The sequence below is a fragment of the Callorhinus ursinus genome, unplaced genomic scaffold, assembly GCF_003265705.2.
Source record: "Callorhinus ursinus isolate GAN/ISIS: 27379988/994484 unplaced genomic scaffold, GSC_fseal_2.0 scaffold65, whole genome shotgun sequence".
Taxonomy (NCBI): Eukaryota; Metazoa; Chordata; class Mammalia; order Carnivora; family Otariidae; genus Callorhinus; species Callorhinus ursinus.
Genome location: NW_027397127.1, coordinates 7,572,301 through 7,588,258, shown reverse-complemented (window position 1 = coordinate 7,588,258; position 15,958 = coordinate 7,572,301). Strand labels below are relative to the sequence as shown.

At 35.1% G+C, this 15,958-nt stretch overlaps 1 protein-coding gene across 1 annotated transcript in view; it reads left to right on the top strand.

The window, feature by feature from the left end:
• The window catches only part of TBC1D8B (TBC1 domain family member 8B), a 56,779-nt gene that overhangs the window by 3,544 nt on the left and 37,277 nt on the right, over nucleotides 1-15,958 (top strand). Inside the window, exons 2-3 of the mRNA XM_025853688.2 lie at nucleotides 11,970-12,080; nucleotides 15,287-15,405. Coding sequence (XP_025709473.1) covers nucleotides 11,970-12,080; nucleotides 15,287-15,405 — 230 coding nt within the window. The remainder of the gene's footprint in view (nucleotides 1-11,969; nucleotides 12,081-15,286; nucleotides 15,406-15,958) is intronic.

The window sequence follows — 15,958 nt, the reverse complement described above, 5'->3', positions numbered from 1 at the left end:
GGCTACATTCTGGTGTATGGGACTTAGGAAGACCTATCAATCAGGAAGCTTTAATTTAGATTATTTGTTGAGACTATTTTATTCTTGAATATTCCATATCTGAAAAATGTAAGCAGGTTCTTGTGTGTTACATTGACAGTCTCCCTCAGTAGACCTTGTTTGGGGGTTGTAGAACAATACTAAAAAGTAAAATTTATTAAAATGGAGAAGTTTTAGACATTCTGTTTTCTTATCTCCTCTTTCATCTTGGCACCATTATTTTGAAATTAAATCATATGTAAAAACTAGAACATAATAACGTTTTAAATAAGCTTTCCATTTCAAAATGTTTTATGATTTTTTTTTAAAGATTTTATTTATTTATTTGACAGAGAGAGAGAGAGCACAAGCAAGGGGAGTGGCAGGCAGAGGCAGAGGGAGAAGCAGGCTCCCTGCAGAGGAGGGGGAGCCCGACACGGGACTCAATCCCAGGGTCCTGGGATCATGACCTGAGCCGAAGGCAGTCCCTTAACCAACTGAGCCACCCAGGCGCCCCAAAATGTTTTCTGATATTTATATAAGCTTAACAAATCACCATGTAAATGATTCATCATAATTATACACATACATAATAAACAATAAAGTAGCCTTTTAAAGAATTTCTTAATGACCATCCCTCAAAAATATAAGGCTTTCTCTCTTTTTTCCCCACTCCCAACTCAAGGAGTCCAACTCTGAAAATGTTCTCATTTTTTTCTTAGCAAAATATGCCTGCGTTCCATGTTCACAAAGGAACTATCTGATAAAATTTTTGGCTTCCCAGGTACCTTATTACTGGGACTGGAGTACCCAAATGGTGGCCATGATATCACATTTTAGATAAGGAAATATCAAATCCCCCCCTACACACACTGTAAATTAATAAATATCATTTTGACTTATTGAAGAGAAAATCCCATAGGGCAAACTTCGGGAGGACAAATCACACTGTGTGCTTCCCTCCTTTACTCCTTCTTGGAACATTTTGATCCATGTGAAATCAAGTAAAAAATTATAGTTGACCCTTGAACAATGTGGAGGTTAGGCATACCAGTCCCCCTATCCCCACCCTGCCATGTGCAGTCACAAATCCACATATAAATTTTGACTCTCCCAAAATTAAACTACTCACACCCTACCATTGAGGGAAGCCTTACCAATAACATAAAGAGTCAATTAGCACATATTTTGTGTATTATATACTGTATTCTTACAATAAAGTAAACTAGAGAAAAGAGAGTGTTAAAGAAATCATAAGAAAGAATAAATACATTTATATTACTGCACTGTATGTGTGGGAAAAAATCCATGTATAAGTGGACTGCACAGTTCAAGCCCATGTTATTCAAGGGTCAAGTGTACTTTATTATTTTTTTTCAAGTGTACTTTAAAGATGGCTAAAATTAACAACATAGGAAGCAACAGATATTGTCGAGGATGTGGAGAAAGGGGAACCCTTTTGTGCTGTTGGTAGGAATGCAAACTGGTGCAGCCACTCTGGAAAACAGTATGGAGGTTCCTCAAAAAGTTAAAAATAAAACTACCCTAATATCCAGCAGTTGCACTACCAGGTATTTACCCAAAGGATACAAAAATACTGATTCAAAGGGGCACATGCACCCTGATGTTTATAGCAGCATTATCAACAATAGCCAAATAATGGAAAGAGCCCAAATGTCCACCATCAATTGATGAATGGATGGAGAAGTTGTGACGTGTGTGTGTGTGTAAAATGGAATATTACTCAGCCATAAAAAGAATGAAATTTTGCCATTGCAGTGATGTGGATGGAGCTAGAGAGTATTATGCTAAGCAAAATAAGTCAGCCCGAGAAAGACAAATACCATATGATTTCACTCATACGTGGAATTTAAAAAACAAAACAGATGAACATAGGGAAAAAAAAGAGAGGCAAACACAAGAAACAGACACTTAACTATAGAGAACTAACTAAGGGTTGCTGGAGGGGAGGTGAACAGGGGTGTGGGTTAAATGGGTGATGGGTATTAAGGAGGGCACTTGTTGTGATAAGCACTGGGTGTTGTATGTAAGTAATGAATCACTGAATTCTACACCTGAAACTAATATTGCACTGTATCTTAACTCGCTGAAATTTAAATAAAAACTTGAAACTACAAAAAATAAAATAAAGTAGAAAAATAAAGATCTTTTTAAAATAATTATCTAATTCCAGTATACTTAACATACAGTGTTATATTAGTTTTAGGTGTACAATATAGTGATTCACCAATTCTGTACATTACTCAGTGCTCATCACAATAAGTGTACTCTTAATCCCTTTATCTGTTTCACACATCCCGCACTCACCTCCCCTCTGGCATTCACCAATTCTGTATATTTAAGAGTCTGTTTTTATTCATCTCTTTGTTAATTTATTCATTTGTTTTGTTTCTCAAATTCCACGTATGAGTGAAATTATATGGTATTTGTCTTTATCTGACTTGCTTCACTTAACATACCCTCTAGATCCATCTATGTTGTTTTGAGTGAGAAAGGACAGCTTCATTGGTGGTCTAATGACTTGAAAGATGATCATTGTCACCACTTTCTCTTGGTAGTAGTGGAAGGATTATTGACGGCATACCTATAAGCCTCAGGAGTTTTTTAGATACCTGTTGATAACACTGTTCTCTCTTCCTTTCCCCTCCCTTGCTTGTTGCTGGAGTCTTTCTTTCCTTAAGCATACAGGAAACCACTACTCCACTTCACCTTAGGATCATGAATCTTCAATCCTCAAGAGTTAAGTTAAAATAACAATAATGAGGGTGCCTGGGTGGCTCAGTTGGTTAAGCGACTGCCTTCGGCTCAGATCATGATCCTGGAGTCCCAGGATCGAGTCCTGCATTGGGCTCCCTGCTCAGCGGGGAGTCTGCTTCTCCCTCTGACCCTCCCCCCTCTCATGTGCTCTCTCTCTCTCTCATTCTCTCTCTCAAATAAATAAATAAAATCTTTAAAAAAATAATGATGATGTGGATTGTATAGAGAGGGGTTTTTTGGCTAAGATATTGGAAATTTATATTGTAAGTAGGAGACTAGTATTTGCTCTCAAGTGGATTTCATTCTAATAAAAAAAAGACTAAACAAATTTTAAAAAGTGATGATATTGACCAACTTTCATTTTTCCAACCCTCTTATAAAGCTGACCTTTCTCATTCAAAGAGATCTTTAAAAGTAACTTTTTACTTGATTTCACATGGATCAAAATGTTCCAGGGAAGGAACAGAGCACAGTATAATTTGCCCTCCCGGGGGTTACCCTATGGGATTCTCTTTTTAATAAGTCAGCTACAAGCCAACATCCATAAATACATCAATATACCACTGAGTTCATTGATTGCACTTGCCTCATTAACTCTACTACCTTTGTCTGCCCTGATTCTTTAATATTTTTATGTCTCTATTCAGCTATAATTGTTTTATAAAGGCTTTGTTTCCTCATCCATAAAATGGAAACAAAACTTGTCTTCCCTACCTCATGACATTGTTCTGAGAGTCAAATGAGTTTTAAAACTTGTGAGCAGCTATATAAACATCTGATATTCATTTATCTATTAATGGAGTGCCATTTTCTGTAGGGCCAAAGGAGCATCTATATTTATACCATTTTCCATAGTAATTACTTTTCCCATGTTGTATACAGAAATTGATTTGGAGTAGTAACATTGAATATGTCCAATCTGCAATGATTCCACTATAAAAGTAAAACACTGATAGTTATTCAATAATTTTGGTATGATTGTGATTATGCATTTATGATTTAAAACCAGAATAATATACAAGCATTTGAATAAAATACCACAGCAGCATTTCATTTTGATCTATGATTGCCCCAAACCTGGAAGTTCCCCAACAGCACTTCTACAGATAAAAGCATCTCTTCTACAGATAAAAGCATCACTTGTCTTACTGAGTGATATTGAAGAATACATATAGTTTTAGTCACATTAGTTATATTTTTCAAAACATGATACTTGAAGTAGAAATGAGTCAGCTGATGAAAACCCATGCTTCTCGTGGACTATGGATGTAAAGTAAGCTAAAAACTAATAATAAAATAAATGGCTCTATAATGTTTACCCTGTTGGAGTACCAGCTATGACATGTATTTTATGTTACCTTTACGTTAGAAAATCTGCCCAATTTTCCACCTTTTGCTGCTGCTATATAAGCACAAAAGATAAGAAGAAATTTTGTATGTGGTTGTAGAGGATACATTCATTTAACAGATACTTACCAAGTGCTTTCTAAAAAGCAGGCACTCTTTTAGGTGCTGGAGATAACAGCAAATGAGCAAAACTAAATCCTTATTCTCATGGGCTAACATTCTAGTTGAGGGAGGCAAATAAACAAGTACTACATGGCTGGTGGTGATAAGCCATATGAAGAAATATAAAGTAAGGTATAGTGATAGGGGAGGAGGTTGGTATTTTAGATAAATTTGGTCTAGGAAGGCCTCTTTAAGGTGACATATGAGCAGAGACCAGAGGGACTAGAGCATATGAAGCCAAGCGGATATTTGGAGGCCGAGTGAATATATATAATTCTTCCTAGGAATTTTGCTATGAAGAGGAACAGAGAAATGGGGTAGTAGCTGGTTTCTGCCCTGGGCATTGGGTATACAGTAGTGAATAAAACAGAAATAGTTCCTACCCTTACAGAGTTCATAATTTAGTGGGACAGACAGATAATAAACAAGTAAGCAAGCAAATATATAATTACTGGGGTAGTCAGTAATATCTCCCTGATTTTGGTGACTTACAGTCATGAATGAGGGGTATTTGAGACCCCCAAACAATTTTCCAAGGCCAGTTCTGGTGTGAAGTATGCTTATCAGATGTCCTGTTAAATGATACAAAGATTCCTAAAAGCAGTGATTAATAACAATAGGTGGTATTCTGGTGGCAGAATTCCAATGTGATATCTGAGGAGCATCTTGTCAAAAAGCAGTTTGTATTGTTTTTGAATTAAATCAGCCAAATATGAAAACTAATAATATCTGGGATGTGGTTTGATAGAGAGAAATGAGGAGGACATTCTAAGCAGGACAAATAATATGATAGTATAAAATCAAAAGACGGCAGTCATTGGGGACACAGCAAATATTCCAGATTCATTTCTTTGCGGTTGGAAATATGAGACTCAAGATATAATGCCCTTAGCAACTAGAAAAGGTTGTTGAAAAGGAATGCCCGTATCTATAGAATAGGAAAACCTGATAGAGAATTAAAGGTACTTGAGAATTAAACCTTGTGTTTTTTGTCTCCACTATTCTTTCAACTCCAGTCTAGATGGTCTTGTTTTTTCTTCTCCCTTACTCCGGTATAAGGAAGTGAAGTTTTAAAACAATCACATTTGTTGATTTTTTATCATTGTATTAGTTGTCCTCTCATTTTATACTAATGAAGATTATGGTCAGCTTTAGGTCTTTTTTTTTTTAAGAGTTTATTTATTTATTTGAGAGAGAGAGAATGAGAGACAGAGAGCACGAGAGGGAAGAGGGTCAGAGGGAGAAGCAGACTCCCTGCTGAGCAGGGAGCCCGATGCGGGACTCGATCCCGGGACTCCAGGATCATGACCTGAGCCGAAGGCAGTTGCTTAACCAACTGAGCCACCCAGGCGCCCTAGCTTTAGGTCTTCTAAATAACGTTTTTAAAGTGCTGTATCATTTGTATATCTAGTGTTCAAGTAAATGTCTTTAAAAGAATGCAGGGAGAGGAAAAACAGGACAAAGAAGAGTTATTTTTATTAACTGTTTTCCAAAGCTCTTAGTGTAAAGTTGGCAGCTTTCAAAATGCCAACTGTGGCTATTGGATTATCCTAAAATAAGCATTCACAGTCCTGTTTTAAGGGCTTAGATCTGGTAGCAAAAGCAATAGAATCAAGAATACCCACAACCTCTGAGAACACTACTTTCTCCTATTTGAAAGTATTTTCTACTAAGTGTGTTGGCAGTTTACTAATTAGTTTGTTCATTAACATTTAATGAAGTTGAGATTATAAAAAATTCAGTAAAGGTGTACTTTTTTGACTTTGTAAACATGACAACTTATGACAAGATACAGAATCCACTATAAAGTTCTAGCAGTCATTTCTATGGCCAAAATTTATAATCAAACATTTTACTTAGAATGTAAATAAATCTTGTTTGTAATTAAGAAGTTCATTTAAATGACTCTTCTGCAGCTAGAGCAGTATTGCCTTACACAGTGCCCTCAATCTAGTTTACAAGCAGAAAGAGACACTTGTCAAACTAAAAGTGTGCAAAATTAGTACATTGATAATGAGTACCATCTTCAAGCTGTGGCTGTTTTAACAGCCTCTCCAACACTCAGCCCTTGGGGTCCTACCTGTTTGTCATTATTATTGACCTAATACAAAAAAGAAATGTTTGGGGCTCCTGGGTGGCTCATTTGGTCCAGTGGCTGGCTCTTGATTTCAGCTCAGGTCATGATATTGGGGTCTTGGGATCGAGCACCTGTGTCCCGCTCCATGCTTAGCGAGAAGTCAGCTTCAGGATTCTCTCTCCCTCTGCCCCTCCCCCGGCTTGCTCTCTCTCTCTCTCTCTCTCTCTCTCTCTCAGATAAATCTTTTAAAAAATTTTATATGCAACTAATGAGTTGTTGAGCACTACATCAAAAACTAATGATGTACTATATGTTGGTTAACTGAACATAATAAAAAATAAATTAAAAAAATTTAAACAATGGGGGCGCCTGGGTGGCTCAGTCGTTAAACGTCTGCCTTCGGCTCAGGTCATGATCCCAGGGTCCTGGGATCGAGCCCCACATCGGGCTCTCTGCTTGGCGGGAAGCCTGCCTCTCCCTCTCCCACTCCCCCTGCTTGTGTTCCCTCCCTCTGTGTCTCTCTCTGTCAAATAAATAAATAAAATCTTTAAAAAAAATTTAAACAATTTAAAAGAATAAAAATTTTATCAAATTTGCAAGTGTCTAAAAATTGAAAGGGACAGTTAACACCGTAGATCAGTTATCTCAACACTGGCTGCATATTACGTTCAACTGAGAACCTTTTAAAACAAAGTAAATGACTTTAGGAGGGATGGATGACAGAAGATTGATGAAATGTTCGTAATTATTGAAGTTAGGTGATGGTCACATAGAAGTGTCAATATATTATTTTCTCTATTTTTTTTACATTTGAAAAATTTTATAATACAAAGTTAAGGGAAAAAATAGAATACGCAGGCCATATCCCAGATAAATTAGAATCTCTGGGCTTTAGTAGTTTCAAAAACTCCAAATGATTCAAATTTGAAGTTTCAGTTGAGAGTCACTGTCATAGAAAATAAAATCAAGATTCATAAAGATCTGGACAAGTTCGAATGCTCAGTTGACATCAGTGGAATAAAATTTAACATGGATAAATGTAAACTGCATTTAGGGGTTTTTTGTTGTTGTTGTTTTAATCAACTGTACAGGACAGAATACCTAGGTTGGTGCTTGTACTTGTGAAATAGATCAAAGTAGATTAGTCAATCACAAGTTTAATATAATATGACGTAGTGGCTTAAAAAGCTAATATGACCTTAGACTGCATTAATATAACCTTGGAGCCCACAATATAAAAAACCTGCATTTATTCAGACCATATCTGGCATTCAGGTTTGAATGGCACATTTTATAAGAGACTTTGACAAATAGGTACGTTAAGAGAATGGTAGAAGAAAAATCTCATATAACAGACAATCTCATACAACAAACAATTGAAAGAACTAGGAGTATTTTAAGCTAGGAGAAGAGAAGAATAAGCAAGGGGAGACAAGATAATCATAATATTTGAAGACCCATTGTGTTGAATAGAGAATATGTTTTGCATGGTCCCAAATGCTACAAGGAAATAGCATTTTATTTATTCTGAGAAAGACCTTTTTTTTTAAGTGTATAAGAAATAGCTTTATTTTTTATCTAAAAAAGGTAAAAGATGTTCATTGTAAAAGTTTCCAAAAATATGTATGGGCATTAAGAAAAAATGATCACCCATCATCCTGCTGCCCAGAGATAACCACTGTAAGTAGGATCACCTACCTTGTTTGTGGGGCCCAGTGCAAAATGAAAATTCAGAGCTCTTTGTTCAAAAATTAAGAAATTTCAAGACAGTGACAGCAGAGAATTAAACTAAGCAGGGGCCCTTCTGAGCATGGGGCCCTTTGGACAGGTCACAAGCTCTTGAAGCTAGCCTTGACTATAACATTTAGATATATAAATCCTTTCATATTTTAGAAAGGACTTTCCAATTTTTTTATTGTGTTTAGTTAGCCAGCATATAGTACATCATAAGTTTTTGATGTAGTGTTCAAGGACTTTCCAATTATTAGAAAGTCCCACCAAAACAATAGTCTACCTTGGGAAAAGTAGGAATATATAGGAATATAAAGGAATAAGCCAGGCTTTTTATCAGAAATACTATAGAGTGAATATGCTAGAGGTTGGACTACATGACCTGTTAGGATATTTTTCAGCTCAATGGTGCTTTATCTCTATCCAGCAAAAGAGAATTGGTTCATGAGCAATAATCATTACCTGCAAATAGCCTATTTAAAAAAAATGGTAGAACCTTGCTTTTTTGTTATCTTCCTATGCCATTTAATAAAAAGTATTGTGATGGTGTATATCCTTAAGAAGTTTGGTGTTATTTGTATGGCTGAATGCTACCAAAACCCCATAGACATTACCAGGATCTAGAGCTTTGGTACCTTACTCAATATAGACATTCAAAGGATGATTTGAACTTCTTTATAATTTTAAATCTCTTGTTCTGTCTTGTAGCTATTCTCTCAGTGTCTATTCTCTTCCCAATTTACTATAGCTATAGAAATTCCCATGTGTAGGCTGATTGATGACCTTGGATGTTCAGGCTGTCAGATAATAAACCTCTGTGTACATAGAAAAGCAACCCAAAGTTATCTGCTTGTTTTCTTGTACTTTTACAACCCAGACATTGGCACATATTAATTCCTGATTGACTTGCAAGGACTTGATGATGATTATAGCTTAATGAGCTAGAAGAGTTCCCCAAGTGACTGGAAATGTATTCTAGCGCTAGCTTCCAAATTATTTGTCATATAGCTTTATATTAACTGACAGATTTAATGTACTTATAAAAACTGAACAATTTCCTTTCTACATAGCGTAAGGCACTTATAATCTTGTGAACACATTTCTGCTGCAAAAAAAAAAAAAAAAAAAAAATGGCCTTTCTTGTCAGTGATTTTGACTGCTTTGTCCCCAGTCTCACAACTTTCTATCAGAGAACTAATTGTTATTATGTTACTCAGGAATGGTTATCTGTGGCCTCTCCTTTCTTTTCTGCCTCCTTACACATCCACTCTCCCACCATTATTTTTCAGCTGAGCCATACTTTTTTTTTTTTTTACCATTTTGCTCTTTCTCCTGTTCTAATATTACTTTTTCTAATGTATGTACGTAAGGAAATAGAATTTAAGCTAGTTTTATTTAAAATGTAGTAAAGCCAGGGGTGCCTGGGTGCCTCAGTGGGTGAAGCATCTGCTTTTGGCTGAGGTCATGATCTCAGGGTCCTGGGATCCAGCCCCATATGGGGCTCCCGGCTCAGTGGGGAGTCTGCTTCTCCGTCTCCCTCTGAGCCTCCGCCTGCTCCTGCTCTCTCTTTCTCTTACACTCTCTCTCGCAAAAATAAATAAATAAAATCTTAAAAAATAATAAAATGTGGTAAGGGCAAAATAAATGATTTTCCTTATAAATTTGACAATACTTTTTTGAAATTTTTAGAATTTAAGTTCTTGGAAGGCAAATCTAGCAGCTAAAACAGTGCTGTTTAATAAATGCTTTTATTTAAAGTTATAATTCCTTTATTTTGACAATGTTGTCAAGTTGTTATATGTATATTTATATACACAGACATTCATACCCTTGGTTTTGTTTTTCAACTTGAAGAGAGTTACCTCTTTTGGTTCTTTTACTTCTACTCTTATCTTTCTTCTGAATATTTTCACTTTCTGGTCTTCAAACTGAGAACATTCTCCTTTTTTTCCATTTCCTGAATAATTTCAATCACATTGCTATGAAGAGGCTATCTGCAATGTTTAGCTCCTACTTTTCTTTATCCTTGATCTCTTAGCCAAATCCAGCTTCTCACAGTACCTTTTTCATGCTGGAAGTGATAGAATTATTTTTTTTCTTTTATCTCCAAACCCTCCAGGATTTCCGTCATTATTAGTTGAAATATAATCACTTCTTCTCTCCTCCTCATTCCCATTCTCTTTTCCCCAGCACCTCCTCTTTCATAATATTGTCTGGATTTTCTTATTTCTATTTCTTAAATTCTTCCATTCATACCAGATTTTTTTTTCATATCAGATCAGTTTTTTTCTTTGTAATCTGTACATGTTGCCATTGCCAAAATCTTCCTTGATACTTTACCTCCACTATCAAAACCCTCTGTCAGGTTGCTAATTGATATTATATAATGCTGCATTTGTGACCCCTGTTTTTATTTTTTATTGATTCTTACATTTACTCTCTTACCCTTTCCTTTCAGCTGAGCCAAATTTCTCTTTATATCTCTATTCTACCACCTAATCTTCTAATTTACCTCCCTCAATGCTCATAATAACTTCCTATCACACATCTGCCAACCTACCTATATTCTCATTCAAAGCTTGCTTGTAATCTTAACTCCTTTTAAGTGAGTAAAGAAAGGAAAATAGCCAAAAGCCTACTTTGTAATTGGTTTGAATTTTTTCTCAAATCTATATGCTGAATTAAAAATACCTTATAAAACAACACCAACACTCAACCAATCAAAGCTTACAGGAAAGGAAAGCAGTTTTATATATTTCAGTCATCTCATTGAAATTTTGCTCCTGTTGTGCCCAGCAACATGTTGAAAGTTAGGGGGCATACAAATCCAGAAGTAGAAGACTTGATTATTGTCCTCTGAGAGCTAACATTCTAGGTAAAGAGACAATATGTGAAGTGTTTAGAAAGTAGCTATAATAACTAGCCTAATAATCAAAATGCTAGGTTGTATTGTACAGACTTTAAGTGTTCAAAGTAATCAGGGAAAAGAGAAAGCATTATTACTTGGGGTTGCTAGTAAAGATTTTATGTGGGAAGTGGGTCTTGAGGAAAATGTAGAATCTGGATTCGCGGACTGAGCTAGAAGACTTGCATTAACATGCATAGGTAAAAAGAGAATTGCTTAGCAAAGACTCTAACAGAGGAATTAGTTGATTGTTAAAGCAGCAAACTTTATTCTAGGGAGGAGTAGGAAATATAATCAGATAATTACATTGGAACTAATTGATCAAAAGCCTTGAATTCAAATTGAGGAATTAAAAATTGTTAAAAAGAAAATCCCCTTCCTATACATTTATTTAATCAACGTTTTACCTTGTTTAAATATCCAAGATTTGTTAACATTGAGTGCTTTATTATATGGTAAGCATTGTTCTAATTTTTATATGTAATAATAGCTCATTTCATCTTTTTAACAACCCTTTGTGGTAGGTTCTATTTTAACCCCCTTATTTTACAAATGAAGATGAAAAAATAAGTACAGCTTGTTCAATTTGGCACTAGTGACAAGAACCAGTATTCAAGTCTAGTAGATCTCTGGTACCAGAATCTACATTCTTATCTGATATATATACAACCTTATAAAGGATATATATAAGTGCTGTAAATATATAGTGAGATTTGGACAATTGAACCTGACTTATGTTTTATTGAACGATAATTTTCTCAAGCACTACTCATGTTGGAGCACAGTAATCTCTTCATCCTGAATATATTTTTTCTTTAAGAAAATCTTTATAAGGAAACTTTGGGCTAGAAATTTTAAAAAAGACTAATCCATTGGTTGTTCTTCAGATGAAGTGATATTGGTTTTATGTTTTGTAAAATCTTTATTTCAATGGTCTCTTTATTACACCAGGGCTTCTGGTTGGAACTCTTGATTCAGTTTTAGACTCTACTGCTAAAGTTGCTCCATTTCGCATCCTACACCAGACACCAGATTCTCAAGTTTACCTGTCAATTGCATGTGGTGAGTACGATTTTTAAAATGTATAATCCAGGGGCGCCTGGGTGGCTCATTCCTTAGGCGTCTGCCTTTGGCTCAGGTCATGGTCCCAGGGTCCTGGGATCCAGCGCCACATTGGGCTCTCTGCTCAGCGGGAGGCCTGCTTCTCCCTCTCCCACTCCCCCTGCTTGTGTTCCCTCTCTCACTGTGTCTCTTTCTGTCAAATGGAGAGGTGAAATCTTAAATAAATAAATAAATAAGTAAAATTTATAATCCATTCTATAGTGGTTTGCCATTAGGATATTCATTCAGATAATCTTTTCCTACTAGGAATTACAAACTTTAAACACTTTTTAAACCTTAAAAATATTTAAAAACATATTAAAAGGGTGTGTTAGTCCCTACATTTTTCTTTACTAATCATTTCAGTTTTTTTTCCTTTGGATTAATTGGGCAAGGAAGATACTTCAGTGTGGAATATTTATTGCTCAGTTTGAGTGAAATAAAGGTTTATTAGTGGGAGGCAAATATAACATTTAAATAGATGAAGTTTGAGTTGGAGATATGGTTTCTGAGACATTTTGACTTGTCTTTTTAAATGCTTTATTTTTTAAACACAATTTATTTGGATAAAACCATTGGGACCACCAGCATTGCAGTAGGACCTGGGTAGGGACCGGAAGTGCTCGGCAGGGCAGCAGCAACCTTACTCCTTTTATATAGTGTGCACCCTTGTGCAGATGCATTTAAATCTTACACTGTGGTGAAGGGATGATTTTTACAATGCTGCAGTAGAATTGGATTACTAAACTGTGTTCTTGTCTGATATAGAAAATAAATGTTTGCATTATTTCCACATGGGAAAAATGTATAATCCAAACAAATAAGGATACTAAGAAATTGAATATTTACATTTATTTATACTCCCTAGTTTTAATTTAGAAAGGAGTTAAATGTGTAACTCTACATTGAGAGAATAGCAAGACATCTAATTGTTTAGGGAAGAAGGATTACAGATTATTACAATTTTTTTAAAAATCCATTAGTGTGAAGGACCTGAAACATGTGTTCCAGCAAATTTTGAGCAAACTTTGGTCAGCACTACTGCTATATGATTCCTTTCTTCAACTTACATCTGCTTCACCCAACTGCTGAGAAGATGAGAACTCCTCACACTTCATCTGTAATAACTCAGATTAGGGGAATCAAGCCCAAAACTAAAGATTGTCCCCTAAGAAAGTATAAGCCTGAAAAATTGAAACATTTTTAGTTACACACCTACTTTCTCACAAAAGGCATTATATCCTTGAAATAAGAAGAGATGTCTTACTGGTAATGCTACATATTCATTCATGCTGAGGTAGTTCAGATGCCTCCATATATGTGTATATATATATATATATATATATATATATACATACATATATATATATATACACATTGTAGATAGAAAATGAATTAGGATATTCTTCCTGATAAAACAACTCAAAATTAAAAAAAAAAACCCACAATGACAGTTTACTTCTTTTACGATGCCATTATAATGTTCTAAATTAAAAACCCGGATTTCTGGCCTTTTTAATGTTGAAAGACTGCCTTTTTCTCTTTCTTTCATCTCCCCCTCTCTTAAGTAGAGAGATACACTTAAAAAAAAAAGCATGTGAGTTCCTGGATAGTTCATATGTGCGAACATACAGCATACCATGAATTTTTAAAGATATGTGGCTTATCTTTTGCATCTCCCTATATTTTTACTTTAGCATTGCCAGTGAGTGTTTTCTCTTGGCTCTCTTAAAAAGAATGCCATCTAAACTAAATGAAGAAAACATTATACCTGCTGATGTTATGAGACATTTGTAACCTCAACTCTAAATCTAGTTGGTAGAAATTATTTAGGGAAAAATATCCATTCTACTTTAAAGAGGGGGGATTATTATGTAACTTATTCTCCCAAATTAACATGATGCAGAAATATAATAATTACCAACTTGAAGCTTCCCTATACATAAAGGACCAAAATAAAGGCTTAAAATTTTCCCATGGCTTTTATTTGTGATTCATTAAAAAAGTTATTACACTTGGTATTGTGACTTTAGTAACATGAATACAATTTTTAACTGGATTATAAGAAATAGGCAGTTTTGCAATTTCAGTTAATATATCACTTGCATGTATCATAAAACATACTAAGGAGCCAAATGTGTCTTTTGAATGATATTTTTTATAATCCACAAAGCTGGGAAGGTCTTAAAAGTATCTTAAAGGTAAAGATCTTAAATATCTTTTTTAATCCGCAATGCTGGGGAGATCTTACAGGCTTTAAGATCTTAAAGATCTTAAGTTCTTCAAGCCAAAGCAACCCAGAGCTAACTGTAATATTTGACCCTCAACAAGCTACCTAACACTGATCCAGCAGGTCACATAGATTTACTTGCTACAGGGTTTCTAACCTCTTTGCTGAAACTTCTTTAGGTTAACAAGGCCTTTTAATGAAAAGGGTGACTGAGCAAAGGCTTCACCTTCTAAGATAAGTAGAGTTGCCACAGTTGAAATCCACATTTATACAGTGTGCATAGTATTGTCATGTGCATGCTGTTTGCAGTCACACAGATTATAGGGACAGTACTGACTGTATTACTTGAAGACCACGGATTAAATTATATATTTATGTTCTGGCACTCTATATATTCTCTTAAAAAACATTGGTTGCTGTAGGCACCAGTTATTGGCATCTTGTTTTCAGAATTTTATATCTTTTTTTTTTTAAAGATTTTATTTATTTATTTGAGAGAGAGAGAGAGAGAATGAGAGACAGCACGAGAGGGAAGAGGGTCAGAGGGAGAAGCAGACTCCCCGCTGAGCAGGGAGCCCGATGTGGGACTCGATCCCGGGACTCCAGGATCATGACCTGAGCCGAAGGCAGTCGCTTAACCAACTGAGCCACCCAGGTGCCCCAGAATTTTATATCTTTTGTCATGAGTTCTATTTACTTTTCCCCCTTTCATTAAATATTTTAGTCTTTCATTTATAATAAAAAATAGTATTTATCCCTACATATACAGCTGAAGTAGAGAATAAGTGTAATTAATATCTTTATTCTTTTATGATCATCTTTTCTGAAAACGAGTGAATATAATTTTATTTCTTTTTAAACTAAGCTTGTAAATATCAAGAGCAGTTTTGTTGTGGAGTTTCCCTTGAGTCTTTTATTCTCTTTCATTATTAATCAGGAGCCAACAGAGAAGAAATAACCAAACATTGGGATTGGTTGGAACAAAATATCATGAAGACCTTATCTGTGTTTGATTCAAATGAAGATATTACTAATTTTGTACAAGGAAAGATAAGAGTAAGTGATGGATTTATTTTGTAGATGGAATACTATATCTTTGACCCTCTTATTTTAGGATCAAAGGCCATGTGGGAAGGTCATTGTTTTACTGACACCTTTCAGGATTGGCAGAAGTACACATATGAATGTCAGAATCAGTGCTAAAGAAAATTATGAGGTCAATGATTAGTTTTTGGTGCCCTTGTGAGTGCTCTTAGGGATATTTTCATTTCAGTATTTCATGAGTTTGGAATTTGGATGAATCCTTCACTCAATCAAAAAAAATATTTAGCAACTTCAGTCCTGGGTTTCGGCACCAAAAAAACCCAAAAAAACAAAAAACAAAATATTTAGCACCTACGTTTGTGGTAGCTCCTTATGAGGCATTAGAAAAAGCCTTATTACGAAATTAAAGAAAATTTGCTCACCTCTCTCCTAGGAGAAGCATTTATGTACACACATTTATACATATATGTAGCTTGTAGACATATACAGTTGTATTCAGTGAACTGTTTAAATATATAAAATGTATTTTTATTAGTAGGTAATAATTGTCAGAAAATATTTTGTC